We start from the raw sequence: 18186 nt of genomic DNA, 5'->3' as shown, positions 1-18186 counted from the left end.
TGGTCAGAGGTTCGTTTTTTGGTTCATTCGTATGGAGAAAATTCGGTTGAGATGAGAGAACCTACCTTAGTCATCGCTAATGGAGTGGAAACTTCGTATTAGTTTTCATTTTTGGGTCAAGTATTCTAGTGACCGAAAATCCCACTCTTAAAGTAGATAAGTGAATTATGCGGAGTCGAACTCGACCTCTAAATATAAAATGCAAATTTTTTACAATGTAAAATACATTAGTTATTCCATTATGCTCCCTCCGTCCCACAATGAGTGACCCATTTTGTAAATGTACACTATTCATATACATTGGTTTGACCATATTTTTTACTAATAAATAAAAATAAATATTAGTATATAAGATGTTGGATTCGTCTCGATGAGTATTTTTAAAATATCAAATTTTTATAATTTTTACTATTATACAATTAAAAATATTAATAATTAAAGTTATACATCGACATACGTGAAGTAGTTAACCGAGTCACTCTTTTTGCGACGGAGAGAGTATTTAGAGAAATACATTTAGCAGTATAATTCAGAAAATTAAATAGTTTTATTTCTCCACAAATTCCCATAAAAGTCACAAAATATTTGTCATTGCCTATTTAACTTCAGCTGTCATTCACACAAAAAGGTCACAATCATCCGCAAATCTCCAGTTGTACAGATTCTTCCACTGTCCAAATCATCAACAAAACCAAACATAAAACTCAAAACAAAACACATTCCTTAAACTTTCTCATAGGTAACACTTTCACACAACCTTAATTCATCAAACAAAGAGAAGAAGGAAAAAAAAAATGCATACAAAGACAGATTCAGAGGTTACAAGTGTAGCAACATCATCACCAACAAGATCTCCACCTCGTAGACCAATCTACTATGTTCAAAGTCCATCAAGAGATTCTCACGACGGTGAAAAAACCGTCACTACTTCATTTCATTCCTCACCTGTTCTTAGTCCTGTTGCTTCACCTCATCACTCTTCTTCCACTGGTTTCTCTGCTCCACAACGTAAGAAGGAACATCAACATCAACACCAACATAGTCTTAAGACATGGAAGCAGATTGATGTTATTGAGGAAGAGGGATTTCTTCATGGAGAAGATCGGAATAGTGGATTTTCTCGTCGGTGTTACTTTCTTGCTTTTGTTGTTGGGTTCTTTGTTTTGTTTTCTTTGTTCTCTCTTATTCTTTTGGGTGCTAGTAAACACATGAAGCCAAAGATTGTTATCAAGGTTTGCATTTTCATTATTGGTTTTTTGAGATTTTTAGGATGAAATTGGAAATGGCTTTTGTTTGATTTTTCAGTTTTTGGATGTGATTTGAATTGGGGGTTAATTGTTTTTTGTGATTTTAGGATGTAATTTGAACTGAGTTCTGATCAAATTAGGTTTTTTCGGATGAAATTTGAATTGGGGTTTCATCAATTTTGCATTTCTAGAATGAAATTTGAACTTAGTCATGATCATTTTTTTCATTTTAAGGTTGAAATTTGAACTGGGTTAAGATCAATTCTGCATTTTAAAGATGACATATGAACTGGGTTAAGATTAATTTGGCATTTTTAAGATGAAGTCTTAAACTTTTATTTTTACTCGAGATGAAATCTTAACTGGGTTAAGATCAATTCTGCATTTTTCGGATGAAATCTTAACCGGGTCATGATCAAATTTGCATTTTTGGAGTTGAAAATTTGAAATCTGAATGGGTTTGTGCTCCAATTTTTATTTTTTAGGTAGAAATCTGAACTGGGTTTTGATCGATTTTGCATTTTTTAAGGATGGAATCTTAACTGGAACATGTTCAATTTTTGCTTTTGAATGATGAAATCTAAACTATGTCTTGAATCTTGATCAAATTTGTATTTTGCAGAGCATAAAGTTTGATCATGTTACAGTCCAAGCTGGTTCGGATTCGACTGGGGTGGCCACTGATATGATCAGCATGAACTCTACTTTGAAATTCACATACCGCAATACGGGCACTTTCTTTGGAGTTCATGTTTCAGCTACACCCTTGGAACTGTCTTATTCAGATATAGTGATTGCTTCAGGAAATGTAAGATTCACTGACTTGTTTGTTTTGTACTTAGAAAATTGATTTTGATTAAAAGTGAGCTGAATACAAAGTCATTTGTATTTGTATACATTTACGTAAAAGTGAGTTAAACAAGAAACTTGAGGTTAAAAATCACATTGATAATAAAAACTACAAATCTCAACTTCAACTTAGAATTCATTGTAGAAGGAAAATCAATTTTACTTTAGAGATGACTTAAACATGTCAAAATGAATTTTTTGTACTTGAAATTACTTTTACCTCTCACAGAAGTGAATCCAAACATGCATAATGCATTATAGTTGGTTGGTTGATCAAGGCTTTATTTTAATGAACAACTTAATTAAGTGCTTATAGCATAAATAATTAACATATAAGCCATTTCTATAATAAAAGATTAAATAAAGTCAAACTGTTTTATTATAAGCTATAAGTTGTTTTAATTTATGAAACACGGGCACTCCTCGGATTAGGTGTGTCCCGGTGTCAGACACTGACACTTATAATTGCATTGAATTGTGTTTGTGTCGTGTCCGGTGTCTGTGTCCGTGCTTCATAGGTTTTCATAAACTTTGTTGGAGAATTTATGGAAATATAAGAGCTTATGCAAGTTGAAAACAACTTATGCATAAACTCTCCCAAATTGTCTCCCAAAAGCTTACGTAAGTAGGTAAGCTCAAATAAATCAATCCAAACAGACCCTAACTACTTAACTTCATTGTACAAGAATGTTTTTCCTCCTTCTAACACATTGAATATTGCAGATGAAGGAGTTTCATCAATCTAGGAAGAGTCATAGATTGGTTAGTGTGGCAATAATGGGTAGCAAGGTACCTTTGTATGGAAGTGGTGCTAGCCTTAGCAGCACAACGGGTATGCCTACATTGCCAGTGCCATTGAACCTTAACTTTGTGATGAGATCAAGAGCTAATGTACTTGGGAAATTGGTGAAACCCAAATACTACAAGAGGATTCACTGTTCCATCACTTTGGATCCTAAGAAACTTGGTGCTCAAGTTCCCCTCAAGAATTCTTGCACATATGATTGAATATTGATGATACATCATACATGTGAAAAGCACATGGTTATTTTTTTGATTAATGGATTCTTGAATAGGTTTTGAATTATGCAAAGATGACAAAGATCATGTGGTGCTAAGAAATGTGAGTTGTGATGTTAGTGATCATTACACGAAGATGATTTTTATTGTATTTTTGTTTTGTAACCATATCGCCGATAACTTTATCGGCGAACCTGAACGCTCACATTTAGTATCTTGTATTAATTATTTTGTCCCATTTTGATTAAATTAATTAATTTAAAAGTGATAAGTAATTATCTGAATTTATTTTGATGATAATTGTTATTATTTTTTTCCCTTTATATAATTAAACATAGTGTATGTAATTATAGTAAAATAATTTACTCCTTTTTCCTTCTTTCAATAGATTAGTTTTCACCTCGTAATAAACTCCATGGTGGAGTCATGAATGAGTGCAAGTGTTAGATATGAGTGACTTTCTTCATTTGAATGTTTTGATTCAAATAACATATAGAAGTTCATTTCAGATTGCATTAGCATTAGCATTAGCAAATACCTGGAAAAGTAAAGTTATAAGGCTCAGAAGCAAGAAAAGTGGAAAAAGCAGCAAAAAAAGGCAAAAATGTAATAAGACAACGCAACCATTGTACCCACGATAAGTCTCAACGTGGCGCGATGAGAAGGCGGTTAAATTGAAGAAAATCTGCAAAAAATCTTTTCCATCGTGGCACGATGATGACTTGAAAAATACGCAGAAAATCATGAGAAAATCTTCCATCGCACCAAGATGGTGCGATGGATGCGTAGAAAAAGCCTAAACTCAGCTGAAAAATATAAATAGAGTCTCCTTCCTCCACTATTATTAATTCACAAACATTCCAAAATATTCAATACTTTGAATATTCACTCTAGAGTAGGAGAACTCTAAGGAGGAGGCAAGGAGACCCAAGAACTCCAAAGCCGGCCAAGTTATTTTCTTTCTATCTTTGTAATTTATTTTCCCTAGGTTAGGTGGAGTCGAGGAACTCCCTTACAAATCCTTGGTTTTGTATTATATATAATTTGGGTATAAATTCAATTGCTTTCTTATCGCAAACTCTTTTATCGTCTGGTTTTATATTTATTTTAATACTGATCACATTTGAATAAAATCTAAGGACCTAGTGGATATCACATAGGAAACGAAGCTAGTAATCCCGAAAGAAAGACGGTATGCTAGGGCCAAACACGAGACCATTAAATTCAGTATCTGAGTCCGTAGTGTAGGATTAGAACGCACGATAATTTCTACCTTACAGTGTTGTTTCTGGGTAAGTATATAACTAGTTAGAGACACACGTGACGACTTAAATAAAGTAAGGGTAACCTTTAACTAGACTCTGTACAGTTTGTCATAGAAATAGGTAATGATATTGCTTCTAAACTATTTTCAACAGTCTAATTCCGGGAAAAAACTGAATATCCACATTCAACAGTCTAATTCCTGATAGAGGGAAAGAATTGAATAACCACCAAACAGGAGTAAGGGAGGGATCCGACCACACTTAATTATCCCGTGTGGTCACACACACACCATTAATTTTTCTGTCATTTAAATTCAGTATTTTATTTCCTGTCATTTACTATTACCCGCAAAGATACATTTTCAAACAAACAAAGCGAAGACAATTATCCTTATCCTTAAGCGAAACTAGTAACCTTGACACAGTCACTATGGAGAACGATAAACTTACTACTTTATTACTTGGTAGTGATTCTGTGCACTTGCAGAACCACCGTCAAGTTTTTCGCGCCGTTTCCGGGGATTGTGTTTACAAAGTAACTAGCGTAGTTTAGGAATTGTAAATATTTCGAAGAAAAAAAAATCGAAAAAAAAATTAAAAATCCCAAAAATATGTCTTGTATATATTATTTATAAATTTAGTTTTATTTTATTGTGACCTATTTAGATTTTGTATCTATATTAGTATATATATAAAAATATATTTATATCGAAAAAAAATTAAAAATTTATAAAAATCTGTTATGGCAAATTTTGATCTATTGAGATTCTGGTTAGGCAAGGTTTGTAGAGCTGTCAAAACGGGCAGCCCGGCCAAATTCGGGCCGGCCCGGTCGGGCTTCGGGCTTCATCGGATCGGGCTAAAAAGTCCGGATAAAAAATGGGCTACCAAAATTAGTGCCCGAGCCCGGTCCGGTACGGGCTGTCAGCTTTCGGGCCGCCCGGTTTATTTTTTTATTTTACATTTGGTGCTCAAACTCAACATTATAAATATGATCAATAATTTTCGCGCGTCCTATTTTTACTCATCCGATACTTATATATATATATATATATATATATATATATATATATATATATTCTCGCGCGCCGTATTTTTTCTCAACCGCCACGTACGAGTTTCTCGCGCGCCCTATTTTAACTTATCCGCTACCTACGAGTTTCTCTGGTGCCTTATGTTTACTCATCTGCTACTTAAGTAGAGAAGGTGTTTTATAATTTATATTACGAACTAAGTTCAAATCATCCAAAACAAATTATTTATCTTTATTTTTAATTTTAATTTTTTTATTTTAATTTTTTCTGGCTTGCGGGTCACCCTGGCCCATTCGGGTTAGCCCATATTTTAGTCGGGCTAAAAAGCCCGGAAATAATTCGGGCTAGGATTTTCAAGGCTCGAGCCCGGGAAAAAATCGGGTTTGGCGGGCCGGCCCATTCGGGCTAGCCCATTTTGACTTGTGACCTATTTAGATTTTGTATCTATATTAGTATTTATATATAAAAAAATATTTATATCGAAAACAAAATTAAAAATTTATAAAAATCTATTATTGCAAATTTTGATCTATTGAGATTCTGGCTAGGCAAGGTTTGGTACTTAAGCGATCCTAGTGATCCACCTCCCTTACCTTGGAATCCCTATAGTGAGATACTTGCAAAAACAACAAAGAAATTAAAAAACTAAAAAATCTAAAAATATTTTATTTTCATATATTACAAAAAATAAAAAATTAAAAAAAAAACGTGTACAAACCAATGTTTTAAGAACCGGACCGGACCGGCCGGTTCGACCGGTTCGACCATGAACCGGGCATGGTACCGGTCCGGATGAAAGTCCAGAACCGCTAGTCCTCTAAACCGGAGAAAAACCGCTTTGAACCGCTTTAAACCGGTATGAACCGGGTAAACCGGAGAACCGGAAAACCGGCCGGTTCTCTCTTAGTTAAAAAAAATAAACGAAATTTCAAAAAAAAATTCCATTTTCACAGCAAAAATGCGCGATAACTGAAAACATAAGAGTGGAGGAATATTGGATCTGACATTGTATAGATGGAAAAAGAAGGAATATAGGATTTGTGAGATAAAAGAAGAGAATTTAGAGTGGAGAGATCATCTTGAATGAATAGATTATCTGCTATTTCATTCTCTGTTGAGAAGTTACTGTTGTTGTAAAACAGTGTGACGGCTAAAGAAAGATCAAGTGAATAAGAATTAGGGTTATGTGCATTTAAATAAACCTATTGGGCCTAATCTCTTTCATGTGAATCATAAGCCCAATCACTTTTTTTTTTTAACTACTCTCTACCATACTCATCAAATAAGTTTATTATGTTTTTTTTAACTTATTTTTTCTTATATGAATTTTTTTTTTTTGTTGTCAAGTTGGTTATGAATATTTTTTATAATAATTTTATTATGAATTTTTTATTTGCTTCTAAGTTTTATTTATGAATTTTACTTTATAGATTATGATTAATACTATATTCATATATTCAAACATTTTTTAATATATTTATTAATTATCCGGTTCAATAACGGTTTAATAACGGTTGAACTGATTGAACCGGTTGAACCATGAACCAGAGGTCTTATCGGTTTGATCTCCGGTCCGGTTCTTAAAACATTGGTACAAACACTTTGTTTTATTTTATTCAAATGTTTGTTACTAAAAACAAAAATATATTTTACAAAAAGAATTAGTAAGATTTAGTTTAGGAATATTAGTTAGATCTTGTTATATTTTATTTAACAATCTTGTTGTATTTTATTATTAGTAGTTACTATACAAAAAAAATATATATATTTATATTTGTATAATAAATATGTACTCAGATTTCGTTTTATTTGTGAGTATTATTAGTAGTAGTAATAAATAAAAAATAAAAATAAATAAAAAATAAAAAAGTTCTTTTTATCTTTTCCTTTGTCATTTACTACTAATTTGTTTCTTTGAGTTCAATAAGTCATGACAATAAGGTGTAAACTCTGAAGCTGATAAAGTAGTAGAAACTTCGAAAGGTGAGGAAGATATATGTGTTGGAGTAAACCCTAGAAGATATATGTGTTGGAGTAAACCCTAAAAGTCAATCTATTTTGATAGAATCGTCTTTTGTATGATGACTTTGATTTATATATTTAATATATATAATAAGGCATTTCTTTATTATGTTTATTTGAAACTAATAAAGTCCCTAGAATAGCTAGTCTAATTAATGGAACATTAAGTGTGACTTAATAGTGAGACTCCATTAAACATAAGGACACTATTCTTAAAGTATCCATAGTCAAGTTTTACTGTGATGTGGGATAACGATAAAACATAGAGACTATTATGTGAGTAGACTGATGACCTCATCTCACGAGTCATGGATATGAGATATCAAGTCTTCACATAGATATAAATGTTAGGAGTAATATTTATATTGGATTGACCCGCCATGAGAATACTACATAGTATGTTATGAAAAGTGTCATAAGTTATTCTCATAGTGATAATGGTGTATTCCACCCTTCGACCTGAAATCACTATGTACCCTAGATGTAGGAGTGTATTACCTTGTTGCCATTCAAACGTTATCCGTAACAGGATGACTATAAAGTTGGTTGATGGGTATTCCACGAATCATGCTGAGGGACATGAGTGACCTAGATGGAATTTGCCCCTCCTACATAACAGGAGATATGTCTATGGGCCCAATATTGAACTTAGCAAGGGAGACATACTATGCCTTGTGTTCAATATAGACATAAGGGCAAAGGGGTAATTATACACACGATCGTTATCACAGAAAGGTTTCGTCAGATCACATGACATTCTCGTCACTTGGGTAGCAGTGATGTGTTGCTAGATACCGCTCACTGTTTATAATATTAAATATGTGATTTAATATTATTGCCAACGTTACGAGAACCTATAGGGTCACATGAAGGTGTGAAAACACAAGAAGGGGGGGGTTGAATTGTGTTTTAGCAAAGTTAAAACTTTTCCCAAGTTCTTAACTTAACTAAATTAGCAGCGGATAAGTAACACAAATAATAACGAGATAAGAGAGAGAGAAAGCACACAAGCAATTTATACTGGTTCCTCTCACAAAACGAGAGTAGTCCAGTCCCCTTGCACTTCCAAGGGATTTCACTATAATCACACAAGATTACAAATGCTCAAGCACACAAGCAAGAGACTTCACAACAATGCTCAAGCACACAAGCTTAAGGCTTCTCACTTAAGCACACAAGCTTAAGTTTTCTCAAGTACCAGAGATAATAAAGTAGTTGAAAGTATACAACTGCTCTTAGGAGAACATAAAAGAGCAAATACAATGAATACAAAGTATTTGAACTACAAGTGCAAAAACACTAGTTCAGAGGTTCAGAGCTTGTATACAGAATTCAGAGTTTGTTCAAGCGCGTGTTAAATCCTTGATAAAATCTTGTTTGTACAACTGATCCTTCTAGTATATATATAACCAGAAAAAGAGTCGTTGCATAAAGATGACCGTTGAAGTAGATAACCTTTTGTCTTCAAGCAGCTTGTCTTGATGCAGTTGGTTGTTTCTAAAACTGAGTAAGAGTTTCAGACACTTTGACCATGTGCAGAGAAGACTTTCCTTATTCAGCTAACAAGTCTGATGTCCCACGTTCTCAAGAGTGGACAGACAAAATGAGAGTAGCTGTTCTGATCAAGCTTGAAAGGTCCTTTTCTTCATTGGTAGAAGAGTTGACTTGCAAGAGAGAATCTTCACAGACTTCAAGAAGATCTTCAGAGTTTGATGAAGCTTAGACCTTAAGAAGTTCTGACGACTTCATCATCTGAAGGTTGTAACTTCTGAAGTTCAACATCTTCTGAGCGCTTATGAACTTCTGAATATATATCTTCTGAGCTTCATTCAGAGCTTATCTTAAGCTAATATCTGCACACTTAAATTAAATTTTTAGTCCTTCCAATTGTTTATTAATACTTTGTTATCATCAAAACCTTAATAGTTTTAGGGGCAAATATTTTTAAATCAATTTTGTTCCAACAATCTCCCCCTTTTTGATGATGACAAACATAAGTATTAATTGACAATTGTTATTAAATTAACTTATCATGTTTCTCTTAGGTTTATGAGGTTTGCAAGCTCCCCCTAAGATTGATACTCCATAAAGCCTAAACTTTAAGTTTTATCCATGATATTTTAATTTAGTATAAGATTTAAGTAGTTTAGAGTAAACAAATTTCATATCTTTCTTCAGAGTGAGAGGTTTGCAAGCTCTCCCCCTGAGTCTCATAAGGCTAAGTTAAAATTGCACTTTTAACTTATCCTTACTTATGAATTTTGTTTTCAGTTTTAAAATACTTAATCTCCGCCTTGAAATACGTAAAACAACTAAAAATGGTTTCAGCTTTTAATAACTTAACAAACAAAAGTGGTTTCAGCTTTTTGAAACATATCAACTTATCAATTAATGCGTAACTACTCCCCCTTTTGTCATTATCAAAAAGTAAAAAAATTTAGATAACCAAGACAGTCAAAGAAGGAAATTGGTTGTTACAAAGGTGAATTTATTTCAAAAACGAAAACCAACGCGCCAAAAAGTCTATAAAAGGTGAACTTTGTTAACAAACAGTCTTCATATAAAAAGAAGTATATCACGAAGAATTAAGAAGAATGAAAAGATTTAGTGCTCGTATTGCTGAGATTCACAAAAGAAAGGAGGAAGAACGAGAAGAAGAAGAAAAAAAATAAAGAAGACAATAAGAAGCCACAAGATGCTGAAATTATAATCATCTCATCAGACTCTGAAGCTGAGGAAGATGAAGTTGACGCTGACTATGCTGAATTCTTGGCTGGCTATGTTCCAGAAGAAGAACAAGACGAAGAAGAAGAAGAGCAGAACCCAGATCCTATAGAAATTTCATCAGATGATGCTGAGGAGAAATCTGAGATTTCTTCTGAGTATTATCCATCTGACTAGGATTAGGTCGTCCTTTTCTTTTTGCCAATGTACTCAGCATTTTCAGAGCATCAATAAAAAAATTTTCTTTTAAATTCTGCTTGTGTTCTTATTTTCTTGTTTATCTTAAAAATATAAAGTTAAACGATACACGCACAAAAAAAAATAACAAACCAAATAACTAAGTTAAAATCCAAAGAAAATTGTTCAGAAGATACCAAAGATAAATAAAACATTAATAACATAAAGGTGCATAGAATCCTAGGGTTTTTGAAGAAAAGCTAAGAGGATGTCAAATTTGTCGTTCAAGGAGTCCACTTTGGAGTCGAGCTTATCCACCTTGGACTCTAGATTCTGATGATTTGATCGGTGCCTCTCAAGAGCTTCTTGTTGTTGCCTCAATGCATCCTGAAGAACCCTTAGCTGATCTGAATCCATAGGAGCTTTTCCTGTATCAGAGGAGGGTTCACCATCCTCTTGATAATCAATCATAAGAACATCAGCATCCGGAGCATCCTCTTGGTTCAGCTCATCAGCTTGTTGGGCAATCCTTGCAGCAGCTTCAGCCAATCGTTCATTTTCAATCCTCTGATCTTCAAGACTCTTGAAAAGTTTGGAATCAACCCAGCAATCCTTAAAAGCAGTCAGACGCATCACAGCAGCAGACACAGCAGCAAACTTAGCACGCTCATTCTCTTCATGACTGTACATAGTTAACCTTTTCAAACCAGCCCGTGCTAAACCTTCCTTCATCAGATGAACTACTTCCATATCCCTTTTACCAATAACAGACTTTATCTCCTCACCAACTGCATCCATAGCATTGCAGATTTTGGCCTTGAGAAGTGATACCTCCATATCCACATCAGAGGGACAAACCAAGAACCTGTCCTTAATATGTGACAACCTAAGTAGATCATCATAAAGCTGATTGGAGAAATTACCAAATAGGTCAGAGGGTGAGGGTGAGATATTGGGAATGGGAGAGTGTTTTGGTGATTCATTAGCAGGATTGTCACTGATAACAACATCTGCTTCTGAAGGTTTAGGAGCACAAGTGTGAATACGTTCAGGAGAAACATGTTCAACACTTGGGTTAGGATTGGGTTCAGAAGTTGATTCAGGAGATTTGTGTTCAGAGGTTGGTTCAGGAGATTTGTGTTTAGAGGTTGGTTCAGGAGATTTGTGTTCAGAGGTTGGTTCAGAAGATTTGCTAGGAGAGGGTTGTTTGGTGGGAGAGTTTTGTTCAGTAGTAGGAATATCTGGTTGGGGTTCAGATGATGGAATGTCAGGTGATTCTTTTTGTGGTTGGGGTTGAGGTGATTTTGATTTAGGTGATGAAGATTTGTTGGTTTCATGAGTAAAAGGTTGATTATTTAGAGGGTCTGGGCTAAGATGTTTTTCAAGTTCAGATAGGGGGTTATCAGAAGGTGAAATATTGATGGGTTTTGGATGGATAGTTCTAAGAGGTTTGGTAAAACCTATTCCAATTTCAGCTTCATTAAAGATGTACTTAGGATTCTTACCTTTGGGATCAGGAACTGATTTCTTTTGCAGCTTGGCACTCAGAGTTTCTTCATCAGACTCAGTTTCATCATCAGATTGAGTCTCATCTGATGAGCTATCCTCCTCAATAATAATTGGCTTTTTAGATGATGCTTCAGCAGCCTTGTTAGCAACATCCTCATGTTTCTTCTTGGTTCTTTGCTCATCAAGAGTTTTCTCCACCTTAACTTTCTTCTGAGCAAGAAGATCTGGTTTGATTTGTTCATCCTGAGTGTCAGCTTTTCTTTTGAGTTTCCTCTTAGGTTTATACATGTTTACTGGAGCCTTTGGAACCATACTCCTATCAACAGTATAACCTTCACCTTGAAGAACCTTCAGATAATCTTGAATAACTTCTTCAGCATCTAGTTCAGAAATAATGGGATAACCATTCACATACAGACGATCTTCAAGACTTACTTTAAACTCTTGTTTGGGTTGAACCAGCTTGGTGTTTATGAGATGCATCTTTGTCAGAAAGCTTGCATTCAGAACTTCTGGAGAGAATTTCTGAGTCACAAGTTCTGGATAGAACTTCTTCAGATTCTGAATGATGTGACCTTGGAAGAGAAGATCTGAAAGCAGTCTAGGATAAACAATTGTTGTTTTCCTCTGAGACTTGCTTAAGAAGATGGCTTCACAGATCCTCTCAAAGAAGTATTTACCCAAATTGACTTTCCTTTCAGTCAGAAGGAAGTATATCAGATGACGATGAGGCCATGAGATAGTATCAGTACCACCAACTCTTGGACTGATAGTTGATAAAATAATCTTGAAAAGAACCCTACATTCTTCTGTCAGACCTTTAACCTTTCCCTTCATCTTCATATCAATGCACATCCTGTGCAGAAGTTCTTCTCTGAATCTTGTATCCTTCTCAAAATCATCCAGCACTAACCTAGAGTTATTCAAACCCAGCAAGGCATTAAAGTGAATTGGAGAGAAAGTGAGATTGATACCACAGATGTTAGACCTAATCTGTGTACCGGTGAACTCCAATAAACCCATCTCCTTCCTAGTTTTTCCCTTCATACTAGGATCTCTTTCAATAGCTGCAAGTTCTTCTTGCTTAGCTTCATACTTAGAGAAGACTCTTGCTTTCATCCAGAATTTCTTCAAAAGATCTGGGTAGATAGGACCATTCAACATGTCGAAGTACTTATCCCAACCCTGAGCAGAGAAATACAGCTTCACATCAAACCCATTTTCCTTCAGACTATCAAAGTCGACCATCTTCTCAGGAAGTAACGTTAGTTGAGATTCTGGGAATTCCATCTCGTTCCCAACAATCTGAAGATGTTTGAACATGAACGGAGGGATCTTTGTTGAAGAAGAAGAAGAACCAGCCATGATGGAGTTTAGGTAAGGGTAGGAACTAATGAGAGAGAAAGAAGATTTTTGTTGGAGGTTTAGAGAGAAAGAAAAGTGTAGGTTGTGAAAGTGAAAAGTGTGCAAGTGTATTGTGTAAGTTTATTTAAATGCGTACAGTTAACACAAAAATGGCAAATTTGGGAAGTTACGCTTATTGACAAAAATTTGAATACTAAAAGTCATCATTAACCACCCACTACCTGACACACGTAGACCATGTGCAGAAGTTTACTTGGTAACTGCTATTTTAATGGACAACTGTTCAGCAGCGAATACTAAACGTTTTCCACTTAAATAGTTCAGAGCCTCTGAGTTTTAAAATAATCTATCAGAGTTAAGTATTTCAGAGCTTGTGTTTCAGATGTTCTGAATCATAAGTTCTGACATACATAACCTCTTACACTTTAATTGCCAAAAAAAATTTTCATTCAGAGATTGAAAACATGTTCAGATGTTTCTTTATAAAATCAAATCTTTCAATAGGTAAGGCTTTAGTAAATATGTCAGCCCATTGATTTTCAGTATCAACAAACTTAATATCTATAATGCCTCTCTGAACATAATCTCTGATAAAATGGTGTTTAATTTCAATATGTTTGGCTCCAGAGTGTAGGATAGGATTTTTAGATAAATGAATGGCTGCAGTGTTATCACAATATAAAGGAATATTGTGACTGCTTACCTGATAATCTTCTAGCTGATATTTTAACCAGAGTAGTTGTGTGCAACACTTAGCTGCTGAAATGTATTCTGCTTCTGCTGTAGACAAAGCTATAGTAGTTTGTCTTTTACTAGCCCAGGAGATAAGGTTTTCACCAACAAATTGACAATTGCCACTTGTGGATTTTCTTTCAATTTTATCTCCGGCATAGTCAGCATCAGAGAATCCATTTAGCACATAATCATTGGATTTCTTATAGAGAAGTCCAAGATTAGTTGTTCCTTTCAGATACCTAAAGATTCTCTTTACAGCAGTAAGATGAGATTCTCTAGGATCTGACTGGAATCTTGCACATAAGCAAACACTGAATAAAATATCTGGCCTAGAGGCTGTCAAATAGAGTAAGGAACCAATCATACCTCTGTAGACCTTTTGGTCTACTTTTCCTTCATCTTCTGTCTTGCTCATGTTGGTAGTTGAATGCATAGGAGTGTTCATTATCTTGCAATCATCTAGGTTGAACTTCTTCAGAAGTTCTTTGGTATATTTTGATTGATGAACATACGTTCCTTCCTTCTTCTGATTGATTTGTATTCCAAGAAAGAACTTCAATTCTCCCATCATGCTCATTTCAAATTCATCCTGCATTATCTTAGAGAAATTCTTGCACAAGGAAGCATTAGTTGAACCAAAAATAATATCATCAACATAAATTTGAATGATCAAAATATCTTCTTTGGTTGTTTTTCTAAAGAGTGTGCAGTCAACCTTCCCTTTCTCAAAACCCTTTTCAAGAAGGTAATTACTGAGTCTATCATACCAAGCTCTTGGAGCTTGTTTCAGACCATACAGTGATTTCTTCAATCTGAAAACATGTTCTAGGTTTGAGACATCTTCAAAACCAGGAGGTTGCTTAACATACACTTCTTCAGAAATAAAACCATTTAAGAAGGCACTTTTAACATCCATCTGATACAAAGTTATTCCATGATTAACAGCATAAGATAGAAGTAACCTGATAGCCTCAAGTCTAGCAACTGGTGCAAAGGTTTCAGTATAGTCAATCCCCTCTTGCTGACTATAGCCTTGTGCAACCAATCTAGCCTTGTTTCTTACCACTTCACCATGTTCATTCAGCTTGTTTCTGAATACCCATTTTGTTCCAATAGTGTTCTTGTGTGAAGGTTTAGGCACTAGAGTCCATACATCATTCCTTTGAAATTGATTCAGCTCTTCTTGCATTGCTACTATCCAAGCATCATCTTTCAGAGCTTCATCAACCTTTGAAGGTTCCATCATAGAAATAAGACCAACTAAAGATTCTTCATTTCTCAGTTGAGATCTTGTTTTCCTTGGACTATCCTTATTGCCTAAGATCAGTTCCTCTGGATGTGATGATTTGTATTTGAAAGTGTTTCTAGGGGGTTCATCATCTTCAGACTCATCAACAGCAGGTTCAGCAGCTGCTTCATTTCTTTGATGTTCAGAGTCTGTAGGAACTGTCATGTTCAGAGGTTCTTCAAAGAATGGATGTTCTGAGTAGTTTGGAATATCTGAATACTGATCCTCTGATACCTGAAATCTAGACAAACCTTCCACAAGCTCTGACACTTGGTCAGGCTCTTTGTCATCAAACTTGACATGCATAGTTTCTTCCACAGTGTGTGTTTCAGAAATATACAGTCTGTATGCTTTTGAGCGTTCAGAGTATCTTATAAAGATACCCTTATAACCTCTAGCATCAAATTTCTTTAGATGGACTTTGTTGTTTAAAATGTAACAAGTACATCCAAACTGATGAAAATAAGAAATGTCAGGTTTTCTTCCTTTGAACAATTCATAAGCAGTTTTGTTCAACTTAGATCTGATATAGATTCTATTTTGAACATAACATGCTGTGTTTACAGCTTCTGCCCATAAAAACTTTGCTACATTAGTTTCATGCATCATGGTTCTGGCCATTTCTTTGCAGAGTTCTATTCTTCCTTTCTACAACCCCATTTTGTTGAGGAGTTCTAGGAGAAGAGAATTCATGCAGAATGCCATATTTTTCACAAAATTTTCAAAAGGTTCATTTTCAAATTCTCCACCATGATCACTTCTAACTTTTAAAATAGTGTAGCCTTTTTCATTTTGAATTTGTTTGCAGAAGATGCTAAACTCATCATAAGCTTCATCTTTTGTTCTTAGGAATTTTACCCAAGTCCATCTACTGTAATCATCAACAATTACTAATCCATACTTCTTTCCATTGATAGAGGCAGTGTTAACTGGCCCAAACAGATCAATGTGAAGAAGTTCCAATGGTCTTGAGGTAGAAACAATGTTTTTAGGTTTAAAAGATGATTTTGTAATCTTTCCTTTTTGACAAGAACCACAAAGTGTGTTTGAGTGATATTTAATTTTTGGTAAACCTCTGACAAGGTCAAGCTTGCTAAGCTTAGAGATTAACCTCCAGTTAGCATGGCCTAACCTCTTATGCCAGATCCATTTTTCTTCACTCAAGGTCAGAAGACACACAACTTTTTGTTCATTCAAATCAGACAGATTTATTTTATAAACATTGTTCTTTCTCAGACCTTTGATTCCTTATTAAAGACAACTACATAACCATTGTCGCAAAATTGACTTATGCTCAATAGGTTATGTTTGAGTCCATCAACTAACCAAACATCATTAATAGAAAGGAAAGAATTACCTACTGTACCTGTACCTATTATCTTTCCTTTTTGATTGCCTCCAAAGCCAACAGAGCCTCCCTCTTTCAGAGTCAACTTAGAAAATAGTTGTTTGTCACCAGTCATATGCCTTGAACATCCACTATCCAGGTACCATGAATGATTCATGATACTTCCTTGAGTGGTAGGCTGTATGAGAAACAACTTTAATCATTGCGGTAGAATTCTTCATCACAGTTAATGATAAAGTCATCCCAGTATTCTTCCTCTTCATTTCTCAAGTTCTGATTGGTAACTTGAGAACTTGTCAGCCATTTGTCTAGGACATAAGCCCTTCTTCCTTTGCATAGGACTTGTTTCCATGCTCTAGGTAAGACATATCATTTCCTAGTTGGTAAATCTGAATGGTACATTATTTCAGCTTTTGGTACCCATCTTCTGGGTCCACGCTTGTTAGTCCACAAATGCTTACTATGTTGTTGAGTGTTAGAGAAAGATCTTGGTTTGGAATAATAACCTTTTTGAAACTTTTTCTTTGTTTGAGATCTGTTATTATTCCAGGATTTGGATTGTTTATGATTCCAGGGTTTGTATTTATCATCAATCCTTTGTTCTGATTGGTTATATCTACTGACTCTAGAATCATAAATAATCTGAGTCCTATATTGCATCTGAGGTTTGGAGTTTGAATTTTTTCTTTTAAAAACTTCTGAGTCTTTAGATTGACTTGCCTCAGGTACTGAAGTTTCTTTGGTTCCAGAATTTGAAGTCTCAGATTTTGAAGTTTTCAAAACATCTGAACTAATATTCTCAGGTTTTGAATAACTTCTATCTTCTGAACTTTTCTTTCCAGATCCTGAAGAACTTGGTTCCTCTGAGCTGTCAGCTTCTAATTTTCTCAGATCATCATCCTCATTTTCCAAAGTACCAGGATTCTTTCCCTCTTCACTTGGTGGAACAACATAATAAACCCAAGATTTTCCAACCTTTTTGGCAACGGTCTTCAGCTTTGAATATGTTCTACCATATTCATAGCCAAGTCCTTCTCCTCTATGTCTCAAAACATTATAAATTCTATTTGCAGCTTTGCTCTTCCCAAGGTTGAGATGCACAAACTGTTGAAGAGCTATTTCCTGCTCATCAATAGGTTTGTGACATACAGCACAACCCTTTTCAAAATCATTCACTCTATTCAGAGTTTCTTGATATAGACCTTGAAAATGGTCTGTCTGTTCAGTCAGAGTGTTAAGCTTTTCTTGTAAAACTTTTTGTTTACTTAACACTCTGAGATGTTTCTCAATGACCTTGTTAAGTGCAGTTATAAGTTGAGATTTAGAACAGTTAGAAAATACCTCATCTGTAACTTCTGAATCTGATTCTGATTCATCCTCTGAGTCTGCATCTGAGTCAGTTGAAGCCATTAGAGCTAGATTTGCCTCTTCCTCTTCCTCAACTTCTTCTTCAGATGATAGCTCTTCAAAAGTAGCCATCAGACTCTTTTTCAATTTGCTCTTAAATTGTTGCTTCTTTGAGCTGTATCTTTTGCTTTTGTCTTTGGCAGACATTTCTGGACAGTCAGCAATAAAGTGTCCTGGCTTCTTACAGTTGAAGCAA

General features: G+C 34.8%; 2 protein-coding genes across 2 annotated transcripts; one reads left to right on the top strand and one right to left on the bottom strand.

Annotated features, from left to right (window-relative positions):
- Positions 1-583: 583 nt before the first annotated feature.
- On the top strand, positions 584-3400 carry LOC123887401. The gene is made up of 3 exons (XM_045936721.1): positions 584-1232; positions 1870-2055; positions 2820-3400. Exons 1-3 carry the CDS (start codon positions 795-797, stop codon positions 3102-3104), a joined length of 909 nt encoding a protein of 302 aa, XP_045792677.1. The 5' UTR covers positions 584-794; the 3' UTR covers positions 3105-3400.
- Positions 3401-10578: 7178 nt separating this feature from the next.
- On the bottom strand, positions 10579-12966 carry LOC123885891. The gene is made up of 3 exons (XM_045935231.1): positions 12600-12966; positions 11844-12422; positions 10579-11354 (listed from the first exon to the last, which is right to left on the bottom strand). The coding sequence occupies exons 1-3, from the start codon at positions 12964-12966 to the stop codon at positions 10579-10581; spliced, it is 1722 nt and encodes a 573-aa protein (XP_045791187.1).
- Positions 12967-18186: the final 5220 nt, after the last annotated feature.

The sequence above is a fragment of the Trifolium pratense genome, linkage group LG5 (genome assembly GCF_020283565.1).
Source record: "Trifolium pratense cultivar HEN17-A07 linkage group LG5, ARS_RC_1.1, whole genome shotgun sequence".
Taxonomy (NCBI): Eukaryota; Viridiplantae; Streptophyta; class Magnoliopsida; order Fabales; family Fabaceae; genus Trifolium; species Trifolium pratense.
The sequence above is the reverse complement of the archived record's forward strand: the minus strand, read 5'-3'. Positions and strand labels throughout refer to the sequence as shown.

Bases quoted from the DNA above. Each gene is read 5' to 3' on its own strand.
- LOC123887401 (XM_045936721.1), top strand. From the start codon at position 795: ATGCATACAAAGACAGATTCAGAGGTTACAAGTGTAGCAACATCATCA. The intron at 1,233-1,869 runs GTTTGCATTTTC...TGTATTTTGCAG, and splicing joins AGCCAAAGATTGTTATCAAG to AGCATAAAGTTTGATCATGT. The intron at 2,056-2,819 runs GTAAGATTCACT...TGAATATTGCAG, and splicing joins TAGTGATTGCTTCAGGAAAT to ATGAAGGAGTTTCATCAATC.
- LOC123885891 (XM_045935231.1), bottom strand. From the start codon at position 12,966: ATGAAAGCAAGAGTCTTCTCTAAGTATGAAGCTAAGCAAGAAGAACTT. The intron at 12,423-12,599 runs GTACTGATACTA...TTCTCTTCCAAG, and splicing joins TATCAGTCCAAGAGTTGGTG to GTCACATCATTCAGAATCTG. The intron at 11,355-11,843 runs GTAAGAATCCTA...CTAAACCTTCAG, and splicing joins ATCAGTTCCTGATCCCAAAG to AAGCAGATGTTGTTATCAGT.